The sequence below is a fragment of the Ambystoma mexicanum genome, chromosome 13 (genome assembly GCF_040938575.1).
Source record: "Ambystoma mexicanum isolate Mex_15411 chromosome 13, UKY_AmexF1_1, whole genome shotgun sequence".
In the NCBI taxonomy this organism is placed as follows: domain Eukaryota; kingdom Metazoa; phylum Chordata; class Amphibia; order Caudata; family Ambystomatidae; genus Ambystoma; species Ambystoma mexicanum.
Genome location: NC_090938.1, coordinates 693,604,473 through 693,626,423, shown reverse-complemented (window position 1 = coordinate 693,626,423; position 21,951 = coordinate 693,604,473). Strand labels below are relative to the sequence as shown.

General features: G+C 45.8%; 1 protein-coding gene across 1 annotated transcript; it reads right to left on the bottom strand.

The window, feature by feature from the left end:
* Positions 1-1,368: 1,368 nt before the first annotated feature.
* Positions 1,369-15,145, bottom strand: CSF3 (colony stimulating factor 3). The gene is made up of 5 exons (XM_069634773.1): positions 14,680-15,145; positions 11,924-12,117; positions 9,615-9,722; positions 5,714-5,860; positions 1,369-3,084 (listed from the first exon to the last, which is right to left on the bottom strand). The coding sequence occupies exons 1-5, from the start codon at positions 14,693-14,695 to the stop codon at positions 2,926-2,928; spliced, it is 624 nt and encodes a 207-aa protein (XP_069490874.1). The 5' UTR covers positions 14,696-15,145; the 3' UTR covers positions 1,369-2,925.
* Between the last annotated feature and the right edge of the window lie 6,806 nt (positions 15,146-21,951).

Below are 21,951 nucleotides of genomic sequence, written 5' to 3'. Positions count from 1 at the left end.
ACCATGGGAGAGTGCAGTGTCTGAGGTTTTGAGGTGCTGTTGAGAGCGCTGATTCTTAGGATGGATTTGAGCTTTCTAGGACTGCGGCAGTGTTCGGGTCAAGGCAAGTGCCCCACCCCAAATGAGAAAACTATTCATGATAAATGGAAACCACTTGAAGAAAACACATTTTATTAAATATCGCTGTAACAAAGAACAAAACATAATTCAAACTTGTCTGCAAAAAACAAACATAATAAATATTACCATAAATACCGATAAATAACAATACATTACTGATCGTTTTTCATAAAACGATGTATGTTCACATGACAAATATAAATAATCATTTTCAATTAAAAAAGTTATAAATAATAGGTCAATGTGACTTTAAATAAGCTCATTCTCATTCAGGTATCTAGAGCGACGTCTAGAGGACATCAGGAGCGAGAGTGGGGACTGCAGCTAGCGCAAGGGCAGGTGGATGAACCTATAGCCCGACATTATCAGGGATATATCGGGTGTGAGAGGAGAATGTGCAGGCAACACAGGCACAGGCGCATTCACTTTTTGAGCAACATAACTAGGGATATCGGGTGTGAAAGACAGGGAACTATGCAGGTACACAGGGATATATTCTGTAGACCGACATTACTAGGGACATCCTGTGTTAGTGAGGGGGGCTGTGCAGGCAATGCAGGGCAGGCCGGGCATCTATCCTTAGGCCAACATTACAAGGGAGGGACATCTGGTGTGAGTGAGGGGAAGGGTGGGGGGCTGCTATATAATTAACACAGGGACAAGGGCATTAACCAAGTGTAGATATCATCTAAAATGCATGGTAATCCCAAAAATGTGGGGGCATGCATGAATCATTTTTAAAATGGTTGCAATTATGTCACTTTCAGAGAAACCTCTGGCCAAAATCACATGGGAGACATTAACAAATCAAAAAGATTACATGCCAAAATATGTTTTCATTTAGTGAGGGTCTGCATGGAGGAAGAACGAGCCAGAGCATCAGGTTCCTTGGAATTTTTAAATTAAAAATAGCTTACAAACGAGTGGTGAGAAAGCTGGGATTGGAATAGGTCAGTTTTCCTGGCATTCTGCCTTTCCTTCGTAGCTGCCAACACTAATGCATTGTTTCTTCCTCACAGAGGCAAATTACTAACCACGAGTAATACAATTAGGACATGGTACAAATTGTGCGCTATGCTCTCAACGTCCAAAAATGAACATAGCCGGCGACGGTTACAGAAATACGAAAAGAACCTCTCAAAACACCTGGAACAACATTTCTTAAATACAAACAGTATATTAAATAAAAAATACAAAGAAGTGATAAATAGTAAACACCCAGAATAATATCAAAGCAAAAGTCTGGGCCGCGCTAGAAAACACTTTAATACAAACAAACATTTAAATAATATATAAATAAATAAATAGGTGCATATGCGCCATATCATAGTTGTCAAATATTTCTGAACTCCCTTTGACATTTCCAAATAAGTTAAATATTCAAAGTCTCTAATGTTAAATAGTGGTGCATGTGTTCACTAAAGACATTACAGAACAGTTGGTATGGGTGTTTACAAAATCCAAACTCACTCACCAAGCACAATATAAACACCTTTCATGTTTGGCTCAATAAGATGCCAGTCCTCTTTTTCCCTCTATTGATTTCCTCCCAAGTGCATTGTGGAATCGTAGTCCAATCCACATAGTAAACGTATGTCTGATATATTGTTAGACCCCTGCAGAGGGGGTTCCATACTTCGGAACTAGACATACTATATAAATCTATGTTTAAGTCATTCATATGAAGCTTAAAACTCATGAGATTTTTTAGCTTCATGCAGCAGCCGATTAGATTTGTCTCTTCACGTAATTATTGCAGAAAAAGTGTAATTCCTCTGGTTATATATTCTGCCAAATATCATGCCTGGGATGCTTTTTAAATGTTAAAGAGCATTTCCCTTCATCAGGACCTGCAAACCCCTTCGTCACGCCCACGATAGTGTAGAGGGGGCTCTCCTTAAGTAAGCACGTAATTAAATAAGCAGATCGAGGAAGAGGAACATCTTCTGATCCAGCGCCTTGACTGAGGCCCACCCACTTCCCCTGTTCTGGAGCTATTGTAATTAATATTTGCAACTCCTGTGGTGGCGGAGGGTTGCCCATTCCCCCTAAGGTTCGAAACTTCAGAATAAGGGCCTTTGTACTCTGGAACATTGAACATTTAAAACTACCCAAAAGAACGTTTTGGGCACAAAACATCTGTAAGAAGGAAAAGAAGGAGGGTGTGTTTGTGTGTGCATTATGATACATCTCACCACACACTTTCTATAAGGGATACACCCCCTTTGCCCTCCATTATTTCCTACTGCACTATTTTGGGCTGGTTGGGTATCCAGAGGTCATGTGGTGTTCATTGAAAGCAATAACTTTCCATACAGGCTGGAGACTGAAGGACTGCTAGGCCCATGGGGCAGTGTCACATGGCAGGCTAATGCCTGACATTTATCGTACCCGCTAGCCCTATCAGTCTTTCAGGGACACTAGTGTATACCTCCCCAATGGGCTACAGACTTTGGCTTGTTGGACAAAACACACAGCAGTGAGATTTTCAAGTGTTCATGGGGGCTCCTGCCCCTTACAATATGTGGCTGCATAGCAGCTTGCCTTTGCTGCCCGATAGTAGTTCCACAGTCCTTAGCAAAATGTATATAAAAGTCAAAGAAAAGATTTATACATGTTGGTTCCACACAGTGAAATACGAAATGTGGGAGAGGGTTGTGGCATATTTTTTGAATTCTGCCACCCCCTTTCCCTTCCAATTTGGATAATAACTCTGCCCTCATGGGGGGCACAATTGGTAACAATGTCTCCTTCAAACTCTGCCCCTGATGGACCGGATGATCCATTATCTGAGGGGCTGTGGTGTTACTGCCGCAAGAGTGCCCGCAGGGCACGAATCAGGGTTTCCATGGAGTGCTGCAAATTGCACACGATGAGGTACCCACCAGCTTGTTCGTGAAAGGTAGATGGGAAGCTGACCTCTGCGGCGGGGTAGTTCACTGGTACAATGCTCAGCTGCTCCATCTGTAGGGGGAGAAACTAATTGAGTATTTCCAATAATAAATATATGTCACAGCACAGATTAAGGGGCACAGCCTCGTCAGGGACCCAGGGGAATGCCTGGTAGCTTCAAAAATATTTTCATAAGCCACTAGGTTGTATCTAATGTTGGTCCCAAGGCCAACAAAGATAAGGGAACAAACAACCCCACCCCTGCCCTCGTATCCCAGCTCACTGGTAATATTGGATCAGCCCCAGTCATCTACTCTGACCCCAGTTTACCTACATTGGTTCAGCCCTTACCCAGGCCCTCGGAACACAGTTCACCTGTGCTGTTGGACTAGCCCTGTATTTGTTCGTTGACACCATGTCACCTGTAACGCTGGACCAGATCTACCACTGCCCTCTGACTGCAGGTCAACTCTGGCCAGCTTGTCTGGCCAAGAGCTCTGAAGGGGCTCCAGACCCAACCTTTCATTGACGATAACTGACTCTTACACATGGTACAAGATAGTGATAGACTAGAAATGAGTAATGAATCGGTGGCTGTGTCAGTACTGCAGGTTGCAAAATTGACTCTTGGTGAGTAAGAAATGGTGTATTGTGTGTATGTATAGAATTGAGGTTGCAAGTGACTTTTTTGGCTGACAAGTAGCTTGCATTATAAATGTTTGCACACTAAGTACTGAATGATCTTTGCAAAGAGGTATATGGTGATGAGGAAATTATCACTCTCATTCTATTGGCTCTCTTTGGGGAATTTGATAACGTGACCATACACTGTTGGCTCAAAGACAATGCCAGATTGATATTTGACATATGGCAACCGAATGTTGTAAATTATTTCTTGCCCAGGGATACCAATAGTTAAAGTCGATGCATATATCTCTCTGTTTAAACCAGTTATGTACAGTGTTCTGCAGGGACTTACCTGGTTGCCCGTATTGTTGGACCATTACTTACTTCCCCTGATAGATGTAGCAGATGCTACTGCTTCTCACTATAGGACTAAGCCGATGATACCCAGCTGAGTGTGTGCCTTTTACCTGAACCGTCAGTCACTTTAGATCAATTGACTGGCTGAATGAATGCCATATATAAAGGGATGAACCCCAATACTGTTGAGCTAAATCCATTTAAAATAGAAAGCATGATTATTGGCCCAGCTCCCATCCTGTGATTTCCATCAGGATCTGTTTCTGAAGCTTCAAATCCAGGATGCACTTTAAGCCGGTTACGTCTGTATTAAGAGTCTTAAAGAATATTCATGTGTTTAGCCTCACCACAGAGAGGAAGCATAACTATCACCATGGCTCTCTTCAGGGTGGATTATGCAAGTAGTATCTATTCATAACTCACATAATATGTGACCCATGGCCCTTAGAGACTTCAGAACATGGCAGCAACTATTTTATATACTCTAAAACTGGGATCATTTAGCCCCTGGCCTCCAGAGACTACCCTGACTTCCATTGCATTGGATCAGTGTATTGAATGTGCATTGTTGCATTGTTATGTCTAAATAGCCAAGCTTTTGATGATGGGGGCCTCATTTCCGGAAAAAGAACATTTGCAACTATATTATTTCTAGATCATTGAGAGCCTATAGTGAATATCCCCTGAAAGTGCTCGAGATGTGTATGCTATGTGCAGAAGTCTGGTATTTCTCCTTACTTTCTCCCCAGCTTTGGGAATCCCTGCCCAATCACCTTAAACTTCAGCGAAGGCAGCTCACCCTGGTCAGATCAAGGGCCAACACACCTTATGGATGATTGTCTGCTCTACCCATTACTATTACCCATTACTATTAACATCACAGTACTGTGATAGTGGATCAGTCCCTCTAGTGCTCTCCGACACCTGATTGCCTGTGATTTTCGATCAGCACTAGACCTGGCCTCTGGCCCCAGGTCACTTGTGCTGCCTGAATTGGTCTGCAGTTCGAGGTCAGTGCACAGGACAGTACTCAGGGTGTGCCATACCTTTACTGCCTGACTATTCTCCATGGACTCTCTACATGCTCCCTGATGTTGCTTTGTGGGTCAGTTGACAGGGAGGCAGAGTTCTTCAAAGGCACTGCTCTTTTAGATCAGCGTTGGCCCATCACCTTGCCACCACTCAAGCCCCCTGCGTGATTTCTCATTTCCGCTGCTCCCTCTTCTGGCTCCCCTATTCTGGAATGGTCTTCCTCTCCCGCTGCATAACTCATTCTCTACCACTATTCAAATCTAATTTTATAGGTCTCCTGCTTTCGGAGGATGCACCGTCCTAACAGTATTCATCTATCCAGCCTCTGTCCTGACAAATCTACGCAATGCCCACTGCACTTTTCCCTGTTCCGTGTACCCCTAAAAAGTGCACTTTGTCCACTCTACCCCATCCATGCATATGTATGTGTATTGTCCTCGCTTTGTCCTTGTCCTCAGTTACTGTTTCTTCCACTGCCATCACTCACCCCATTGTTAAGGACAGCTGTCCGCCGCTCTGTACTTATGAATACATTATCCCTGTAAACATTTGGGTGCCAAAAATGCATTATTTTGCCTCTATTTTCTCAAATAAATCAATAATAATTTTAAAGAACTTGCTTTCTGAAGTTGCACTCACTGCAGATCGTGTGATATGGGGGGCACATTCTCAAGAAGCATTGTACCTGCTGTCTGAAGTTGCTCTGCAAGTCTTCAATGTCATGTCGCAGGTGGCTCACAATCAGGGCACGCCCACTCAGGACTTTCTCCACGACAGAGAAGAGGCTGTGGTATGTCTGCAGGCCGCTCTGCACCTGGTTAAAGCAGTTCTCCTAGTGGAAGAAAGGAAACAAAATAGTGAGACCGTCAGAGACATACCATGTGCTATGTGAAGCTCCAGGGGGTGTCTTCCTTGGGATATATGTTAGCTTCCCTTAAGAGTGGGGAATGGGCTTCAGTGGGTTTTGCCTCTTTTGGGAACTGGCGTTGCTAGTGATAGCTTGGAAACCAATGCATATGCTTTTCTAAATGTAGGGAGAGCTGGTTTGTAGAAGAAGTTAACAATGCAGATCAGACTGCCTCCCACCCTCCATCCTAGACTTGAGTAAGGACCTGAAGAACCTCCACTTCAAAGACCATTGCTCCACTCATCCCTACTTCTCTCCCTCCCCCCAGACTGCTCCCTCCTCTGCTCCCCCAACCCATCCCAGCTACCTCTGGTACCCCCTGAACCCTACTTCTAACCACCTTGCTGCTTCGCTAAGTACAGCGCTTTATTGCCTCACAGCTAGATTTGTACTTTATAAAGCCCATCCATGCATACAGTATTCAAATTAATGCCGGAAGCTTTGCTGAATCCCCCACTATCATTCCTGTTCCCCATGAGCCTTGACCTCTCCCACTTCTAAGCACTGTAATAATGTATCAACTTCAAAAAGATGATTGGCTGAGTCGGCCGGATGAGCTGGAATGTGCACCTGCAGGCGGCAGCCTGGCCCCATATCTGTGATGAGCACTTGGCTCATGAGCTTCCCACCTAGGTTGCACTTTGCTTAGATCCCAGTCGCTAACAACTATGAAGCCTAATTAAACTGATTTAAATGTAGTTTTGAAGCTACTGTGTAACTTTAGCTTGCCATTGTGCCTGCTGATATTACATAGAGCACTCGTCTTTGTTTAGTATGAATGTGTACCTTTCTGTAGAACTGAAGCACTTCACAGTATATCAGTTTTTGACACAACCACTCTGTCTTTGAGCGTCTAGGCCTTTTACTCTTCATGGGAAACTAAATAACGTGACTTTGTCTTAGGAGACAAAGTTTGTGCCCAGTCTGTGGTTACAGCTTGGCGACTCAGTAACACAGAGTGAACTCTGAATTCGGCCTGTGAAATTGGGCCGACAGTTTGTAAAGTGAATTCTTCACATCAACCTTCATCTATAGACAATAAACAAACACCAGCATTCAAATCTTCCCTTATAGAGTGACTCAGGCGCACAATGCCATTGAGCTAACCAAGCTTCAGGCAGCCTGTGTAGCCGAAGCACTGCACGGTTACAAGGGCTGCTTGCAGGTGTCAGTACTTCGGTTTAGAAAAAAGAAAAGGCTTGCCCCAGTCTACTTAAAGCCCTGCTCCCCATGGATGCGAGCAAACATATAACATAACATATAACAGCGTTATGTGTTCTTTGGAAGGGGCTGATGTGCACACTTGCTTTGTGTTAGGCAGAAAGGCGAGAGAAGCCTTTTCTGAAACTAGCAGTTTTAAAGGGTGCTGCATGTTAGCTCATTATGCAGGCGTGCAAGGAATGTGTACGTAATGTATGCGTGAATGAGTATGAGTGAATGAGTATGTGTTTGTTTATTTATTTATTTGTATGGCGCACTGGACCCAAGGGTATCTGGGCGCCTTTAGCACAGAGGATACAAGTATACTTTTAGCTTGGTTACAGTGGATGCAATATACAATAAAAACATAGATATATACAGTTTAAACAAGAGGAGCATTTCTACATACTATACAAAGAGTAATACAGTGGAAATCTATGTACAACGGCCGCAATAGAATAATGTGCCACGTAGGGTAAGTGGAGAATAAATATGATGTGAATTAGTGTATTAGGTATGGTGGTTAGGTGCGCATGTAAATGAGCGAGTGTATGGTGAATGGGATGTTTAAATGAGTGAGTGAACGTGTAATTCTGTGTGCGCTTATGTGTAATTCTGGGGCGCTACCATTTGACACTTGGGCCCCATACCAGACACGCCTTGTGGTAGAACAGAGGGAGTGGAGCCTTCAAGTTTGCCCAGCCCAATTTTCTGACCCCCCCCCCTTCACCAGTTAGCCTCCCCGAAATGTAGGTTTTGTTGCGCCCCTGGAGTTACTAGGCTCAGCATTCATCAACATTGCAAACTCTCCTGGCATCCAGAGAATGGACGCCCTTGCTTTCAGAGCAGCTGCAGCCCAGGCTGCAAAACTGCTTGCTTTCCTCCCTCACATATGGTCCAACGCTCCAATGAAATGGATGCTAACTACGCTACAGCAGGACAATGATCCCAATGAGGGTGAACCACATATGCGGCTGTTGCATCCTTGAGAGCCGTCGATACTGGGCTGATAACGCCTTTTATAATATCGCCGCTCTGTATATTGATGACATTCATCTCAATTGGAGCATTCAAGCAATTAGTTTAAGGGCTGCACAACTTTGCTCTGAACTGGAGGTGAACTTCCAGGAATGGCTACTAGGTAGCGCTGTGAAATTGTGTTGTTTGATAACTAAAATGTGCTATACTGACACAGTAAGTGCAAGATCCTGGCCTGGAAGGGCGGCTACATCACAGATATCAGCAGGCAGCCGCATTGCAGCTTCCTCCACTCCCAGTGCAGGTACAGCACAGGCATCAGGAGCGTCAGCTCTCCCCACAAGCACATAGCAACATGTGAGCACAGCAGCAGGGCACACATACCATAACTTGCCAAACCCCTAAACTGGCAGAAGACACTGCTGTTCTCTCGAAGCTTTGCCAAGCCCCAGTGCGGAATGTGCACCGGGGAACTGTTTCCAGGCGAGCTCAGCGGTTCCTCGTTGTCAGTGCATTAAGTGGGATGCTAAATTGAGGAGGGAGGGGGGGGGCTCTCATTAGGGGGCATGGCTTAATTTAGGTCACGCCCGCTAACGAGAGCCCCCCCCCCTCGCCAAACAGGTGGAGGGAAGGTGCTGGTGAAAGCAGAGGAGCTGTAACGCACTGTGCCACAGCTCTCACGCGCAGCAGGGAGCCCTTTCATTCAAGGCACTGTGCAGTTAAAAACCACAGGCTCCTTGAATAAAAGGGCTGTCTGCTGCGTGATGACTCTGTACTCAGAAACAGGAGGAGGACTGGAGGGCCTAGTTTCGCATTTTGTTTCTGAGTAAAGAGTCATCACTTAGCATGACGCCTTTTAACCGAGGCTTCAAGCTTTGTGATGATTTTTTAGCAGAAACAAAAGGAGAGACTGGGCCCTCCAGCCCTGACGTGCTGACACCTGCAGACAATCCGTGTAACTGTGCAGCGCTTCAGCAACAGCGAAGTGTCTGCGTGGCTGGGACTAGGTCGGGTGGGCCCCGGCAGTGCCACGATTTGGGAGCACTTTCTGGAAACTACTGGGGCTCGCTTGACCCGGCACACTTAAAGCCCTGCTCGTTGTTATTCCCACTTAAACACTGCTTCCATAAATAATGAAAATTCTCATATTCTGTCGCTCAGCACTCTCTTCCGCGGCTGGGTACAGCTCGGGGGTGCAGTAAGATACACTCCAATGCTACCTGGGCAGTACTATGCGTTGTGTACTACTCCAGTGCTGCCCCTGCGGGATAGTGTCTTGTGGCCCGTGTTCCTCCTTGTCAGAACCGTAGGTTGCGAGTTTACTCCTCTGTCCCCTGTGTAGCGCCGTGGGTTTTGAGATTACCCGCACTACCTCCCTGATAGCACAGTGTGTTGTGAGATTACTTCAGAGCCCCTCAGGTAGCACAGTGGGTTTTGAGATCCCCTCTGCTGCTCTTCCTCCTCCCACCCTCTGTTAGCAATGCTTGGACCCATCACTTACCAGGTTGTAGCTGCTGCTCTGACACTGGTCCAGGGTGGCAGGGTACAGACGCAGCTGTTCCTTCAGCACTGCCAACTCATCCTCTTGGCACAGGCTCAGCTCCTGGCACTAATTGACAACAGAGAAAGAAGTAGGAGTTAAAAATAAGACCGGAGTCACTTCAAAACAACTGTCTCGAATAAAATAAAAACACTATGGGCCTGATTCATGGAATTATTTGTACGGGCCAAAGTGACTTTTCACTTGTGCAAACTCACTTTGCACTGCCTACAAACAACCTGATTTATGGAACAGTGCAAAGTGTCTTGTTGTCGTGCAAAGTAACTTTGCACTGCAAAAATACGCTTTTCATTGCTCCACCCTGATTCACAGAGCAGTGCAAAGTGTATTTTTGCCGTGCAAAGTGACTTTGCACTGTTCCATGAGTCAGGGTGTTTGTTGGCAGTGCAAAGTCACTTTGCACAAGTGAAAGGTCACGTTGCACCGTGCAAAAAAAACATGAATTGGGCCATAAATTGGGGCCTTTGTGATTCATTAATATCCCCAGGACACCCTCTTGCATTAGGACATTTGCAAGTCCCTCCTATGCTTTGGCACCCTCTTGCATTGAGGCCTTTTTGATTCACTCCTATGTTAGGGGCACTCTCTTGGGTCTTTGCAAGTCCCTCCTATGCTTGGGACGCCCTCTTTCATTGGGGCCTTTGTGATTCACTAATATCCCCAGGACACCCTCTTGCATTGGGACATTTGCAAGTCCCTCCTATGCTTGGTCACCCTCTTGCATTGAGGCCTTTCTGATTCACTCCTATGTTAGGGGTACTCTCTTGGGTCTTTGCAATTCCCTCCTATGCTTGGGACGCCGACTTTCATTGGGGCCTTTGTGATTCACTAATATCCCCAGGACACCCTCTTGCATTGGGACATTTGCAAGTCCCTCCTATGCTTGGGCACCCTCTTGCATTGAGGCCTTTCTGATTCACTCCTATGTTAGGGGCACTCTCTTGGGAATTTGCAATTCCCTCCTATGCTTGGGACGCCCTCTTTCATTGGGGCCTTTGTGATTGGTTATTATCCTCAGGACATCCACTTGTACTGGGGCCTTTGTGCTTCCCAGCTATGCTTCGGATGCCCTCTTAAACTGGGGCCTTTGTGGTTCCCCCCTAAGCTTCTGACACCCTCTTGCATTAGACCATTGCAATTCCCTCCTATGCTTGGGGCCCTCTCTTGCACTGGGGCCTTTGCAATTCCCTCTTGTTAGGGGCACTCTCCTGGATCTTTGCAATTCCCTCCTATGCTTGTGGCCGTCTCTTGCACTGGGGCCTTTGCGATTCCCTCTTATGTTAGGGGCACTCTCTTGGGTCTTTGCAATTCCCTCCTATGCTTGGAGCCCTCTCTTGCACTGGGGGCTTTGTGATTCCCTCTTATGTTAGCGGCACTCTCTTGGGTCTTTGCAATTCCCTCCTATGCTTGGGGCCCTCTCTTGCACTGTGGCCTTTGGATTCCCTCTTATGCTAGGGGCACTCTCTTGGGTCTTTGCAATTCCCTCCTATGCTTGGGACCCTCTCTTGCACTGGGGCATTTGCAATTCCCTCTTATGTTAGGGGCACTCTCTTGGGTCTTTGCAATTCCCTCCTATGCTTGGGGCCCTCTCTTGCACTGGGGCCTTTGCAATTCCCTCTTATGTTAGGGGCACTCTCCTGGGTCTTTGCAATTCCCTCCTATGCTTGGGGCCCTCTCTTGCACTGGGGCCTTTGTGATTCCCTCTTATGTTAGGGGCACTCTCTTGGGTCTTTGCAATTCCCTCCTATGCTTGGGGTGCCTTCTTGCATTGGGGTCTTTGTGCTTCTCTCCTGTGCTTGGGAAGCCCTCTTGCATTGGGTCATTTGTGAGTCCATCCTATGCTTGGACACCCTCTTGCTTTGAGAGACTGGATTACATTCTGATTCACAGCCCCCACACCACCCTTGGATGGAGTTACTTGTGATTCCTTTCTGAGTATGAGGACACCCTCTTTTATTGGGGTTTTTCCTTGTGATGTACAGCCCCTCACCCCTTTAGTTGGAGGTACTTGGCATTCTCTTTACAGCTTGGTGGTGCTCCCCAGCCCCTCGTGTTGCAGTTTTGGGATTCCCTTCTGGTATACAGTGGTACTTTGAATGGAGTTATTTAGGATTCCCTCCAGAGCTTGGTTTGCCAATGAAGTTACCGCTCCCTGCCCCCAACTCTTGGGTATGGTTATTTGGGATCCACCCTGGAGCGTTGGGGTGAGTTATTGCATTAGGGTCACTCAGGGGCAGTCTACTACTTACAAAGATCTTGCGCAGCCCCTGGCTCTTGTCTTTGATCTTTGCGATGAACTCCAGGTTGTTGGTGAGGAATTGCTGGAAGGTTTGGTCAGAGGAGAGGTGGCCGTACTGTCCGGAGAATTCAGCCAGGGGCGCGGCGGACACGCCAACAAACAGGCAGTGGAAGAGCAAACACAGGCAGGACATCTGCAGCACATCTGGGAGAGAGGAGACATGTCAGCTCTGCACCAAAGAGACAGTCGCTTTTCAGTCTAGTTTTTCACACACCTTGCCCCCTCACCCCGCTCGCCACCCCTGCCAGTTTCTCTTTTCTTTGAACACATTACAGCCCCCTCCCCGTCTGCCCAGTGACTGCGGCGTTCTCTCACTCTATGGCAACATTTTCTGCCTCGCTTCCTCTCGCATTGAAGGCATTCTGTGCGCTGTCTCCCTCCCGCTGTCTCGTGTATGTTCCAGCGTGTCTTATTCCTCTTGGTGTCTGCTGCATGCCCTCTTTTCACTTACTTGCACAACCCATCTATACTGCTAGGTCCCTCCATCCTCTTGGCACTCTGTCTGTTCCTCCCGGACCCCATTTTTTCACTCACTGTTTCATGTTTTCGCTCCGTCTAGGTTTCTTGTCTCTTTTTATCTGCATCCCGTTTTCCTTTTTCGCGGTCTTTTTATTGACTATTTGTCTCTTCCCTCCCGCCCTCCTTCCCCCATGCCCACCTCCTCTCTCACTCTCGAGGGTCCCCCTCGACGGACAGGTTGTCTCGCGCACTTGCTCCACAGCTTAATCGGATGGCAGGCAACATGTGCAAACTCCCCAAAGAATGCCGTGAATTTGGCTCGGGGCTATAGGTTTATTGCGCTGGTAAAACAGGAAACCCTGCCTCTGGGAGTCTGGGCCTGCCCCAAACGGGAGCGGCTGGCTCCCAATCAAGTGGCCAGTGCAGCCTGTACAGAGAGAGCCTGCTGGGGCCATCAGCAAATCAGAACTGGGGGTTCCCGGGCTGTCATGGAAGGTCTCTGCGGGGCTACGGAGAATCCCCGAGAGAATATGGGACGTCGACGCTTCTGAAAGGCCGGTAGGGCTGGGAAGAGCCAGTCACATGTCTGTGAACTCTGTGCTCGTGGGCAAACTCTTCAGAATCTACCCTTTCTATCCAATTACATAGCTTCCACGCTATGCCATCAGAAGCAGGAATTGGCTGCCAACTGTTATTGAAACAATTATTAATGTGCCCTAAATAAATAACGCCGGTGGTTTGCCAAACCACAAACAAATTTCCCTAGGCTCAGCCCGAAAGTCTTTTCAGAGACACTCTGAAATGTGATTGACTCCTTCCCAACCCTGCAGGCCTCTCAGAAGCACTGGCATGACTGCGCCTCAGCCATGTGGGCTCAGCCATGTGGCTCTTTAAAAAGAGGGCTGGATTAAGGTGGGTTTGGCTCTAACCTGGTGGCCTTTCAGCAGTAGGTGGGCTTCGCGTGTGACTGACTCGGCTACAATGCTACTGGTAAATCATATCGCGATCTACGGGGGAAAACCCACAGGTGCCTCTATATTTGAGGAGTATTATAATCTGAACAGTGCCTTTTACCCTGCTCGCAACTCTCTCTCGCCTCTCTCTCTGTGGTTGGTCCCTCATACATTCACTCCGCCAGGGTTCAGCCCCGAACAGGAGCACTAAAGAGACCCCCATTATGTTTAATAACGGCATATTCGGTTGTGTTGTGCTACTGGTACTCCCATCTTTTTAATGCCAATTTATGTATTCGGATTTGTAAAGCGCGCAGCAGCCGAAGGCATCGTGGCACAATATTACAAAATTCAAAGGGTCAAACCCTGAATGGCAGCTGTGGGGTTGTGCATAGTGTCCATAGTGTCATTCCGACCTACTGAGCAAACCAGTTCAGGAAATAACCACAGGGGATGGATAGGCCTATGGCTGCTTCTCTGTAGGAAATAACCAGAGTGTGTGGGCCTAGGGCTGCTCATCTGTGGGAACTAACCAGAGTGAGTGCAGGAAATAACCACAGTGGATGGGCCTAGGGCTACTTCTCTGTAGGAAATATCCAGAGTGTGTGGGCCTAAGCCTGCTTCTCTGTGGGAACTAACCAGAGTGAGTGGGCGTAGGGCTGCTGCTCTGCAACAGATAAAAAGAACGAGTGGGCCTAGGGCAGCTTCTCTGCAACAAATAAAAAGAGTGAGTGGGCCTAGGGCTGCTTCTATGCAGGAAATAACCTGAGTGGATGGGCCTAGGGCTGCTTCTCTGCAGGAAATAATCAGAGTGGTTGGGCCTAGGGCTGCTTCTGTGCAGGAAATAATCAGAGTGGATGGGCCTAGGGCTGCTTCGCTGTAGGAAATAACCAGAGTGCATGGGCCTAGGGCAGTTTGGGCCTAGGGCAGTTTCTGTGAAGGAAATAGCCAGAGTGCGTGTGTCTAGGGCTGTTACTCTGTAGGAATGAACCCGAGTGCATGGGCCTAGGGCAGCTCTCTGCAAGCAATAACCTGAGTGAATAGACCCAGCAGCATTATGTCTGCAACACACATCTGCTTGTCTCACATTAGTGGTTCATAAAAAACAATTGTTGGGAAATGAATAAATACTTTCATGGCACTTTCCTGAACTAGCGAGTAATTATATTAAGGGGGAGGCCGCCATTATGAAGTTCATAAATTTGATATTTCTGTGAAGAAACTATGCAAAACGAGTGTGCCCCTTTCCTCCCCGCACACAGCATACCCACTCACACACTCAGGCACTACTCACTGTGTATGCTTGGCATCCTCAGGCTCTGGGCTGGCACTGCTGACCAACAGCTGGCTGAGAGAGGGCCTGGCGCTCCTGCTTGGGCCTGGCAAGGGCCCGTTGCTTTTACTGTAATAGTTGAGGTAGGTAGCGCCTGTTTCTTCTCTTCCACTGGTTGAGTTGGGGCCTGTTGCTTCTGGTTCTTTCGCTGAGGTAGGTCTCGGTGGTTCTGGTCCTTTGGAGTTACTTCTTTTTTCTTGTTGAGGTAAATGTACAGCTTAGGTGGTCCCTGCGGTAACGCTTCTTCTATGTAAGGTAGAAAGTTGCTCCTATGCTTTTGCTAGGGGTGCCCAGTGCTTGTGACACAAGGCTGGTACTATGCCTGTCCCCACTGCCTGAACCCTCCCTCTGCCCCAGGTAGGTAGCGCCCTGTACGGGTGTGGATTGCTGAACTTCTGCAGCCGAGCTTTGCCATGCATGTTTATATACCGGTCTCAGGGAATTGCCCCGTGATGCAATGTTGAACATGAGGAAACAATGCGAGGCCTGTCGGATATCCTCCACTTCACTCCCATTGTTGTAGGGAGAAGGCAATCTCCCTGCATTTGACTTAATGCTCGAAATTTTTAGCTGAGTCATGCTGTCTTCCAAACTGGGAGAGTGCGTGTCCGCCAGCTTCTCTTGCGAACACTCGCATTTTGCATCATACGCGAGCAGCCCTCGGGGAGGAAACACTTCCCTTAAAATATGAGTTCACAGCAGCCGTGGCAAGGATGACGGATCAGCCGCTCTGCACAACCGGACACACTTGCATTTTTGCGCTCTTTGCCCAAGAAGCAATCCCCCAGCAAAAGTGCTGTAGCCGACTATTTAGACGGCTCTATAAACAAATGTTCCCAAAAATGAATCTTAATCGTCCCTATACCAAGTGGCAAACTTCCTTTCTCCACGTTATAAATAGAATGCATTCAAACCGTACATGCCAGATGCCTCTTCCTCGTAATGAGACATGGGCCTCATGACAAGTACAGCAGAGCGGATAAAAAGGGTGTTAATGAGTTAATTCCGTTACTGCTGCGTAACCGCACTGCAGCACTACAATTCTGGCAATAAGATTCTCCACCTTAGCACCAGAAACAGTCAAAATCAGCGCAATTACTACCAGCAGTAATTCTGGCAAAATCCCCAAAGAGCCCTATGTACTCCAAAAACAGGGATTAACACCACCCAACCACCACTTGCAATCCTGCAGTAAATCCACGGGAATAAGTGGCGGTGACGGTAATCGAGTTTGGCGGTAAATTGGCAGATTTACAGTTGAATTACCACCATGTAATAAAGCCCAAACTTCCTCGTTGGGTCGACATCTTCCAGAAGCCCTTCCACAGGATGATGCACTGTGAAAGCTCCTAAGACAAAATATTAAGGCCATGTGCATCAGTTGACTTGGTATGGGGTGCACACGAGTTACCAAATGTCCTCCAGAGCAGCCGAGCATAAGGTGCCCACAGCAGCCAGAGAAGATATAGTTTAGATGCAGACGGAAGATGTGTTCAGGGTGTTTGCAAGCCTCTTGTGCAGAATGGTACGGCCTATGCCCCTCATTACTAGTATGCAGGAATCGATAGACAGTGGAGGTAATGGATAAACTAACAAATGGTTATGTGTTAGCTTATGGCTGGAGGTATTTCCTCTACAGATATGGAGTAATTATCACTGGCAGATTTACCACCACTGGGAACTCCTCCAAACCCGTCTCACATCCAATGGATCTAAACATGGGGAGTAACACCACCTTCCCCAAACTTGTACTTTCCACCTTTATGCCGTTGAAAAGTGGTCATTCTGTTTCCGCCACTTTTTTTTAGTAACCGAATTACAGCCACTTTTATTGCCTACACTGTCAAATTCCAAGCTTGAAGGCAAAGTGGAGAATTCCACTACAGCAAATGCTGGCTATAAATCCTCGACTTTACCTCCAGAAATTGCAGGTTTACCACTTGGAATTACAGATCGCACTAAGTCCACCAAAAATACTTATAAAGATCTCTGGATTCCAGAAAATGGGGATTTACACAGCCATACCACTGCCTGTAATCCCAGAGTAATGCTGTGGTTCTGAGAAATGGTCACGGTAAACAAATATGGCTGTACACTGGTAGATTTACCTCCAGTTTAACACCTCATCAGGCCCTTAACTTTTACAAGCCCCGATATCCATCCTCAGCGATGCAATTTTGGCAAATATTGTTACATCACTGTGACTTTGAATACCACAGGAGTTTGTTTTTGGCATTCACTCAGATTACTTTCACTTCCATTTTTTCACTGTAGGATCCCTCATGGCACCTTCAATGGAAGGATTTAGCACACAGCTATTTGTGTACTTCCCTGTCTAGCTCTCTAACCGAGGTTTCCTCGCAGACCCATTTTTCACTCTTGAATGGCTTTGAGAGTGATTTGGAATTGGAGATATCGGTCATAGTGTAAGCAAACTCCTTACTTCTTTTTTCCATTTAAAGTTTGAACAGGGTCGCTTCTAGTGATGGGCAAAACGGTATATGGCCCGGGACACAGATGTAATGGGCGCAGCAGGGACAGCCTGTTGAATCTCACACATGGGAGAGCGTCTTGCACTTTGCATTTTGACATAATTAACACTGTAATTTAACATGCAACAGCGCGACAAGCACAGAGGCAGGGGACAAAAGCCTGTCCTGGCCATATCCATCTACCCGCCATTAATGCAGCCACTGACGTTATACTCTGATCTGTGACTTTTTTAGGAAGCCTCCCACCTCCCAAATTAGCACCTCTTTGTGAAACTATACATGCTTAAACGTGCTTACAACTCTGGCAGTTTGATCATTTCTGCATAGCACTGGCATGCCAGAATGGAGGGCTGGGGATTTAAGGTGGACTAAAATAGCTTTTTATTGCTTAATTGAAAGGGCTAGAGACTGCCTGCAAAGGTAGGTGGTTGTCGGGACAGGGGTGGGAGACTGAAGCAAATGGCCAAAAGAAGGCATAATGTGAGGAAGGGAGGACTTGGCATTCATTTATGGTCTGGTGACTAGGCTAATTTATTTTTTGTTTGTGGGATATTTTAGGGTGGTCAAATTAGTAACTTCATGTCATCTGAGCATTAATGGGGTTTCTTGTGAAAATCATTGTTTTCTAGTATGTTAAATGACTTAAACAAAAAAAAAAAGACTAGCACTCCACTCCCAGAATGCATTCATCTGTTATATGGGAGCCCAGGACTGTTGAGCATGTGCTCAGGGAACGAGGAGTCACCTTGCCAAACTATGCTGTTTACAAGGAAGTAAATAACCTTGACTAAGTGGGGAAATCAATATTTTTACCCTTTATGTTTGTTGCTACCCTTTACATTTTAGCAATTGAAGGTTTCAAGGCTGAGGTGATAGCGCGCTTAAGGAGATTTCTTCCTTTGGTTGGTGTTGTATGTGTTGTAAGGGATCAAGAGTAAGACTCAACACAGTAACAGGTTTCAGTATTGTCAAAATAATAAGAGGGTTTGGGGGAAATCCTACCTGTGCTTATGTCTATGAGGGGTTTCCCTGCCTCAACAAAACTAATGATCGTCTGTGTCAGGATGTTAAACCTAAGAGCATCCTCTGCCCTGTGTTTAAAAACCCTAAACTGAGCCTTACAGTCTAAATTTAAAACAATGTGTACAAGGGGATTTCTGTAAGCTATGCACTTGTAGCATTCTTCCAGAGTTCCAAACATAAAGTTCTATGGTGCCGAAAACAAAAATTAAGCAAAGTTCCATGAGAGGAAGGGCTCATCACTTCCTCTATGTTTATTCTGGTTTTTTACTGTCTGTCCGGTACTTCTGGAAAAAAGTTCAAATAATGTTCCACTGTTTCAAAGGGCTCTCCCCTTGTGTCGCTTTCTTTACACAATATTTCACCTCACAGTTTCAAGGAAGACGACTGCTCCCTTGAGTTTCTCCACCTATTATGCTTCCACAGTTTTAAGGAAAATAACTCTTTCCCCTCATAAGAAGACACAATATTATTGTAAATCCTGCTAGCAATTGAACAACCACCTGGCTCCCTCTCCTTAAGAAAGAGATTCACCATTGCACCCCCTTGCTCTACCACATCACCTATACATCTCTTCAATTTTCTGAAATCAGTAGTTCGAAAATTGTCAATGTTAAATCTCGTCTGTAATTCTCTTTCACCTATCCACTCACCATCCACAAAGACATCGTCAATCCAGTAAATCCCACTCAAAAACCAATCCGGCCAGAACAAAGACCTACCTCCAATCCTCTGGATTGAGGGATGAGTGGGGGAGGAGATTGGAATGTGAGATTTCGCCTGAGATGTGGTCTGAAATGTGTGCGAACGTTAGGCTTTGTGCTATTAATTTGGGGGAACGGTCGAGACAAGTAAAGATACTCAATAGAGTGTTTTGGTCTCCAGAACGAATGTTCAAGAGAGGGATGATTGATTCGGATGATTGCTGGTGTTGTGGAAATGGATTGGGAAGTTTGGAACATCTGCTTTGGGAGTGTGTGCGTGTGCGGGGATTTTGGCATGATGTTTGTTGTATTTGTTTGGGTGTTTTGAATTTGGATGTTGAGTTGGATTTCATGACGATGAATTTGGGGGGAGGTGAGTTGCTAGAAGATCTCTCTGTTTCACGGAAAACATTTCTGCTCCGTGGTGCTAGTTTGGGCAAGAAACTAGTTCTGAGGGGCTGGAAAACACGTATTGCACCTATTGTGGAAGACTGGATTGAGGGAATGTCTGGGCTTGCAACCATGGAGAAGGGTGATTTATAAGCGACAAGGGAGGTTGAGATTACATGAAAAGATCTGGGATGATTTTATGAGTTTGTATTAGTTCTTTGATGGTTATTTGTATATTATATTCTGCGTGTACTTAATTGCTTTGTTTTAATTATATTAATTGATTTGCTTGTTTTTCTTTGTGTAAATCTTATAAATAAATAAATAAATAAATAAATAAAAAGGAAAATAACTCTTTCCCTTTGTTCCTTATATTTCTCACCATCCAATATATTCCAGGTGAAATAAGCCTTCCCTTAAGTCTCTTTTAAACACACAGTTCTCTTGAATCTTCAGTTTATCTCAATTATCCTTAAAGGGGTATGGTTCTTCCCTTTTCCTTTGACTGTTCCTATTTTGACCTCTGGCGTGCTCTCCTGCCAGGATATAAATGAAGGAATGAAGATCTTGCCTGTAGACTAATGAAAACAGAAATAAAAAATGAAAATAATAATAGGAACACAAAATTGTAGTGGTAGAACTGAGAGCCGAGATACATATGTAAAAAATAAGGGGAGAACCCCACCCTAAAGGTCAAATAAACTATAATGTAAAAGGATTATTAAGAAATCATGTGACTAATGAGACCTGCAAGCAGATAGAAAAACTGAAGCACACAACCAGTAAAAAAGAATAAAAATAGGATAGGCATGTATATAAAACATGTACGTTTGAACATATGATTATGAATTTCTTTAATTATTTCAGGGGGTAAAGTGTAACAATTTTAAACTGTTGTTGTTATAGAAGGCTGGTTGCTATTGAAAGTTCATAGAACGCATGATAAATAGCATTCTTCATTCATTCCACCAGGAGTAACAGAGTAACTTCTGTCTATCCAGTAGGCTTCTCTTCAAATCAATGGGCCTCATTACAACAATGACGGTCTGGAAACAACGGTGCCGGTAAGCTTACCGGTACCGTTGTTTCCAGACCGGCAGAGTTTCACAGAAGCACCGGCACCGAATTAACGGTGCTGGTGCTTCCGTGATCCCCATTCCCATAGAGTCCCATAGGATACTATGGGAATGGGGACTTACCATTTGCCGGCGCCTCATTACGGGTCCAGCGGCAACCTGCCAGTAGCACCGGCACGGATACAGCCGGACCTGTAATGAGGCCCAATATGTCCTGTTAACATCTTCATGTGTTTCAAAGGAGATGAGCTCCAGCATCTGAAAACGTGTCAGTGATAACTGGTATTGATGTTCTTGAAAATACCTTGTAACTACAGGGTTCAGGTTCTTAGTTTGAATGTTGGAACGATGCTCGTTCCAACGAAGTTTGGCAGGTCTCTTGGATTGTTCCACATGGTAAATTCTGCACAGACATTTTGTAGAATATATGCTGTGTGACATCTTGCATGTTGCAATGTGTCTCAAAATGATCTTTTCGCCTGTTCTGGCATGGTAGACTATACTGCCCTTGATGAACATTGTTGCAGTTCAAACAATTAAGGCAAGGATATTTTCCTAGCTTAGGGTCTCATTATAACCCTGCTGGTAAACCCGCCAGCATACCGGCAAAGGCTATTACTGCTTCCAGAACTTGGTCAGGCGTTATTGTTGCCAGATTACGAGTGGCGGTGTAGCGGTGTAAGTCCCCATTCATGGAGTCCAATGGTACTCCTTGAGGGGATTTGCTGTCATTAACGGCACCGGCAATACCGGTGCCGGTAATGACAGCATTTTTTGCCGGTAGGGCATTTCCTTTACCTCCAGCTGGTTGTAAGGCAGGTGCCCCACTGGCAAACACGTAGTCGGCTGGTCCAGTAAAGTGCCGGTATTCGTGAATACTGGTACCTTAATACCGCACCGGCTGACACAGAATGAGGCCCTTAGTCTTGTTGGGCTTGAAAGCGTTAATGGATTTCTTGATGTAGTAGCATGTTTCTCCAATTGTTGCTCCATTTATATGTAAATATGGGTGTAGCTGGATATAGTGTATTGCATCCGTTATCCATTGTAATGATATTCTAAAGTTTCTGTCTGGGTCTTTTAGTACAGTTACTCTGAATGGAATATTTCGACACAAATATCAAATCTGGGGTATCTGTAAAGGTTTTGTGTGTAAGAAGAAAATCTCTACTTAGACCTGACATTTTATTCTTGCTATTAGTGAGTTCCTCCATATGGTATCCTCTTTGTTCAAACTTCCCTATCATCCTGTCCAGTTCAAAATTGCTTTGTTGCATGTCACTGACTATACCTTTGACCCTGAGCAACTGGCTGTAGGGTGTTTCCTATCAGGTTGGGAGGGTGAAAACTGAGCCTGTGGAGCAAGTTATTTCCGTCTGTGGTCTTATGGTAAGTGTTGGTGTCAAATCCATTATTCACTGGCGTGACCTTGATGTCAAGAAAAAGTATGGCTGGATTACCCAGTTCTACTGTGAGTGGAATCCTGGATTCTATCAAATTTAAGCAGCCTACAAAGTACAGTAGATACTCTTTAGGGCCCTTCCATATTCC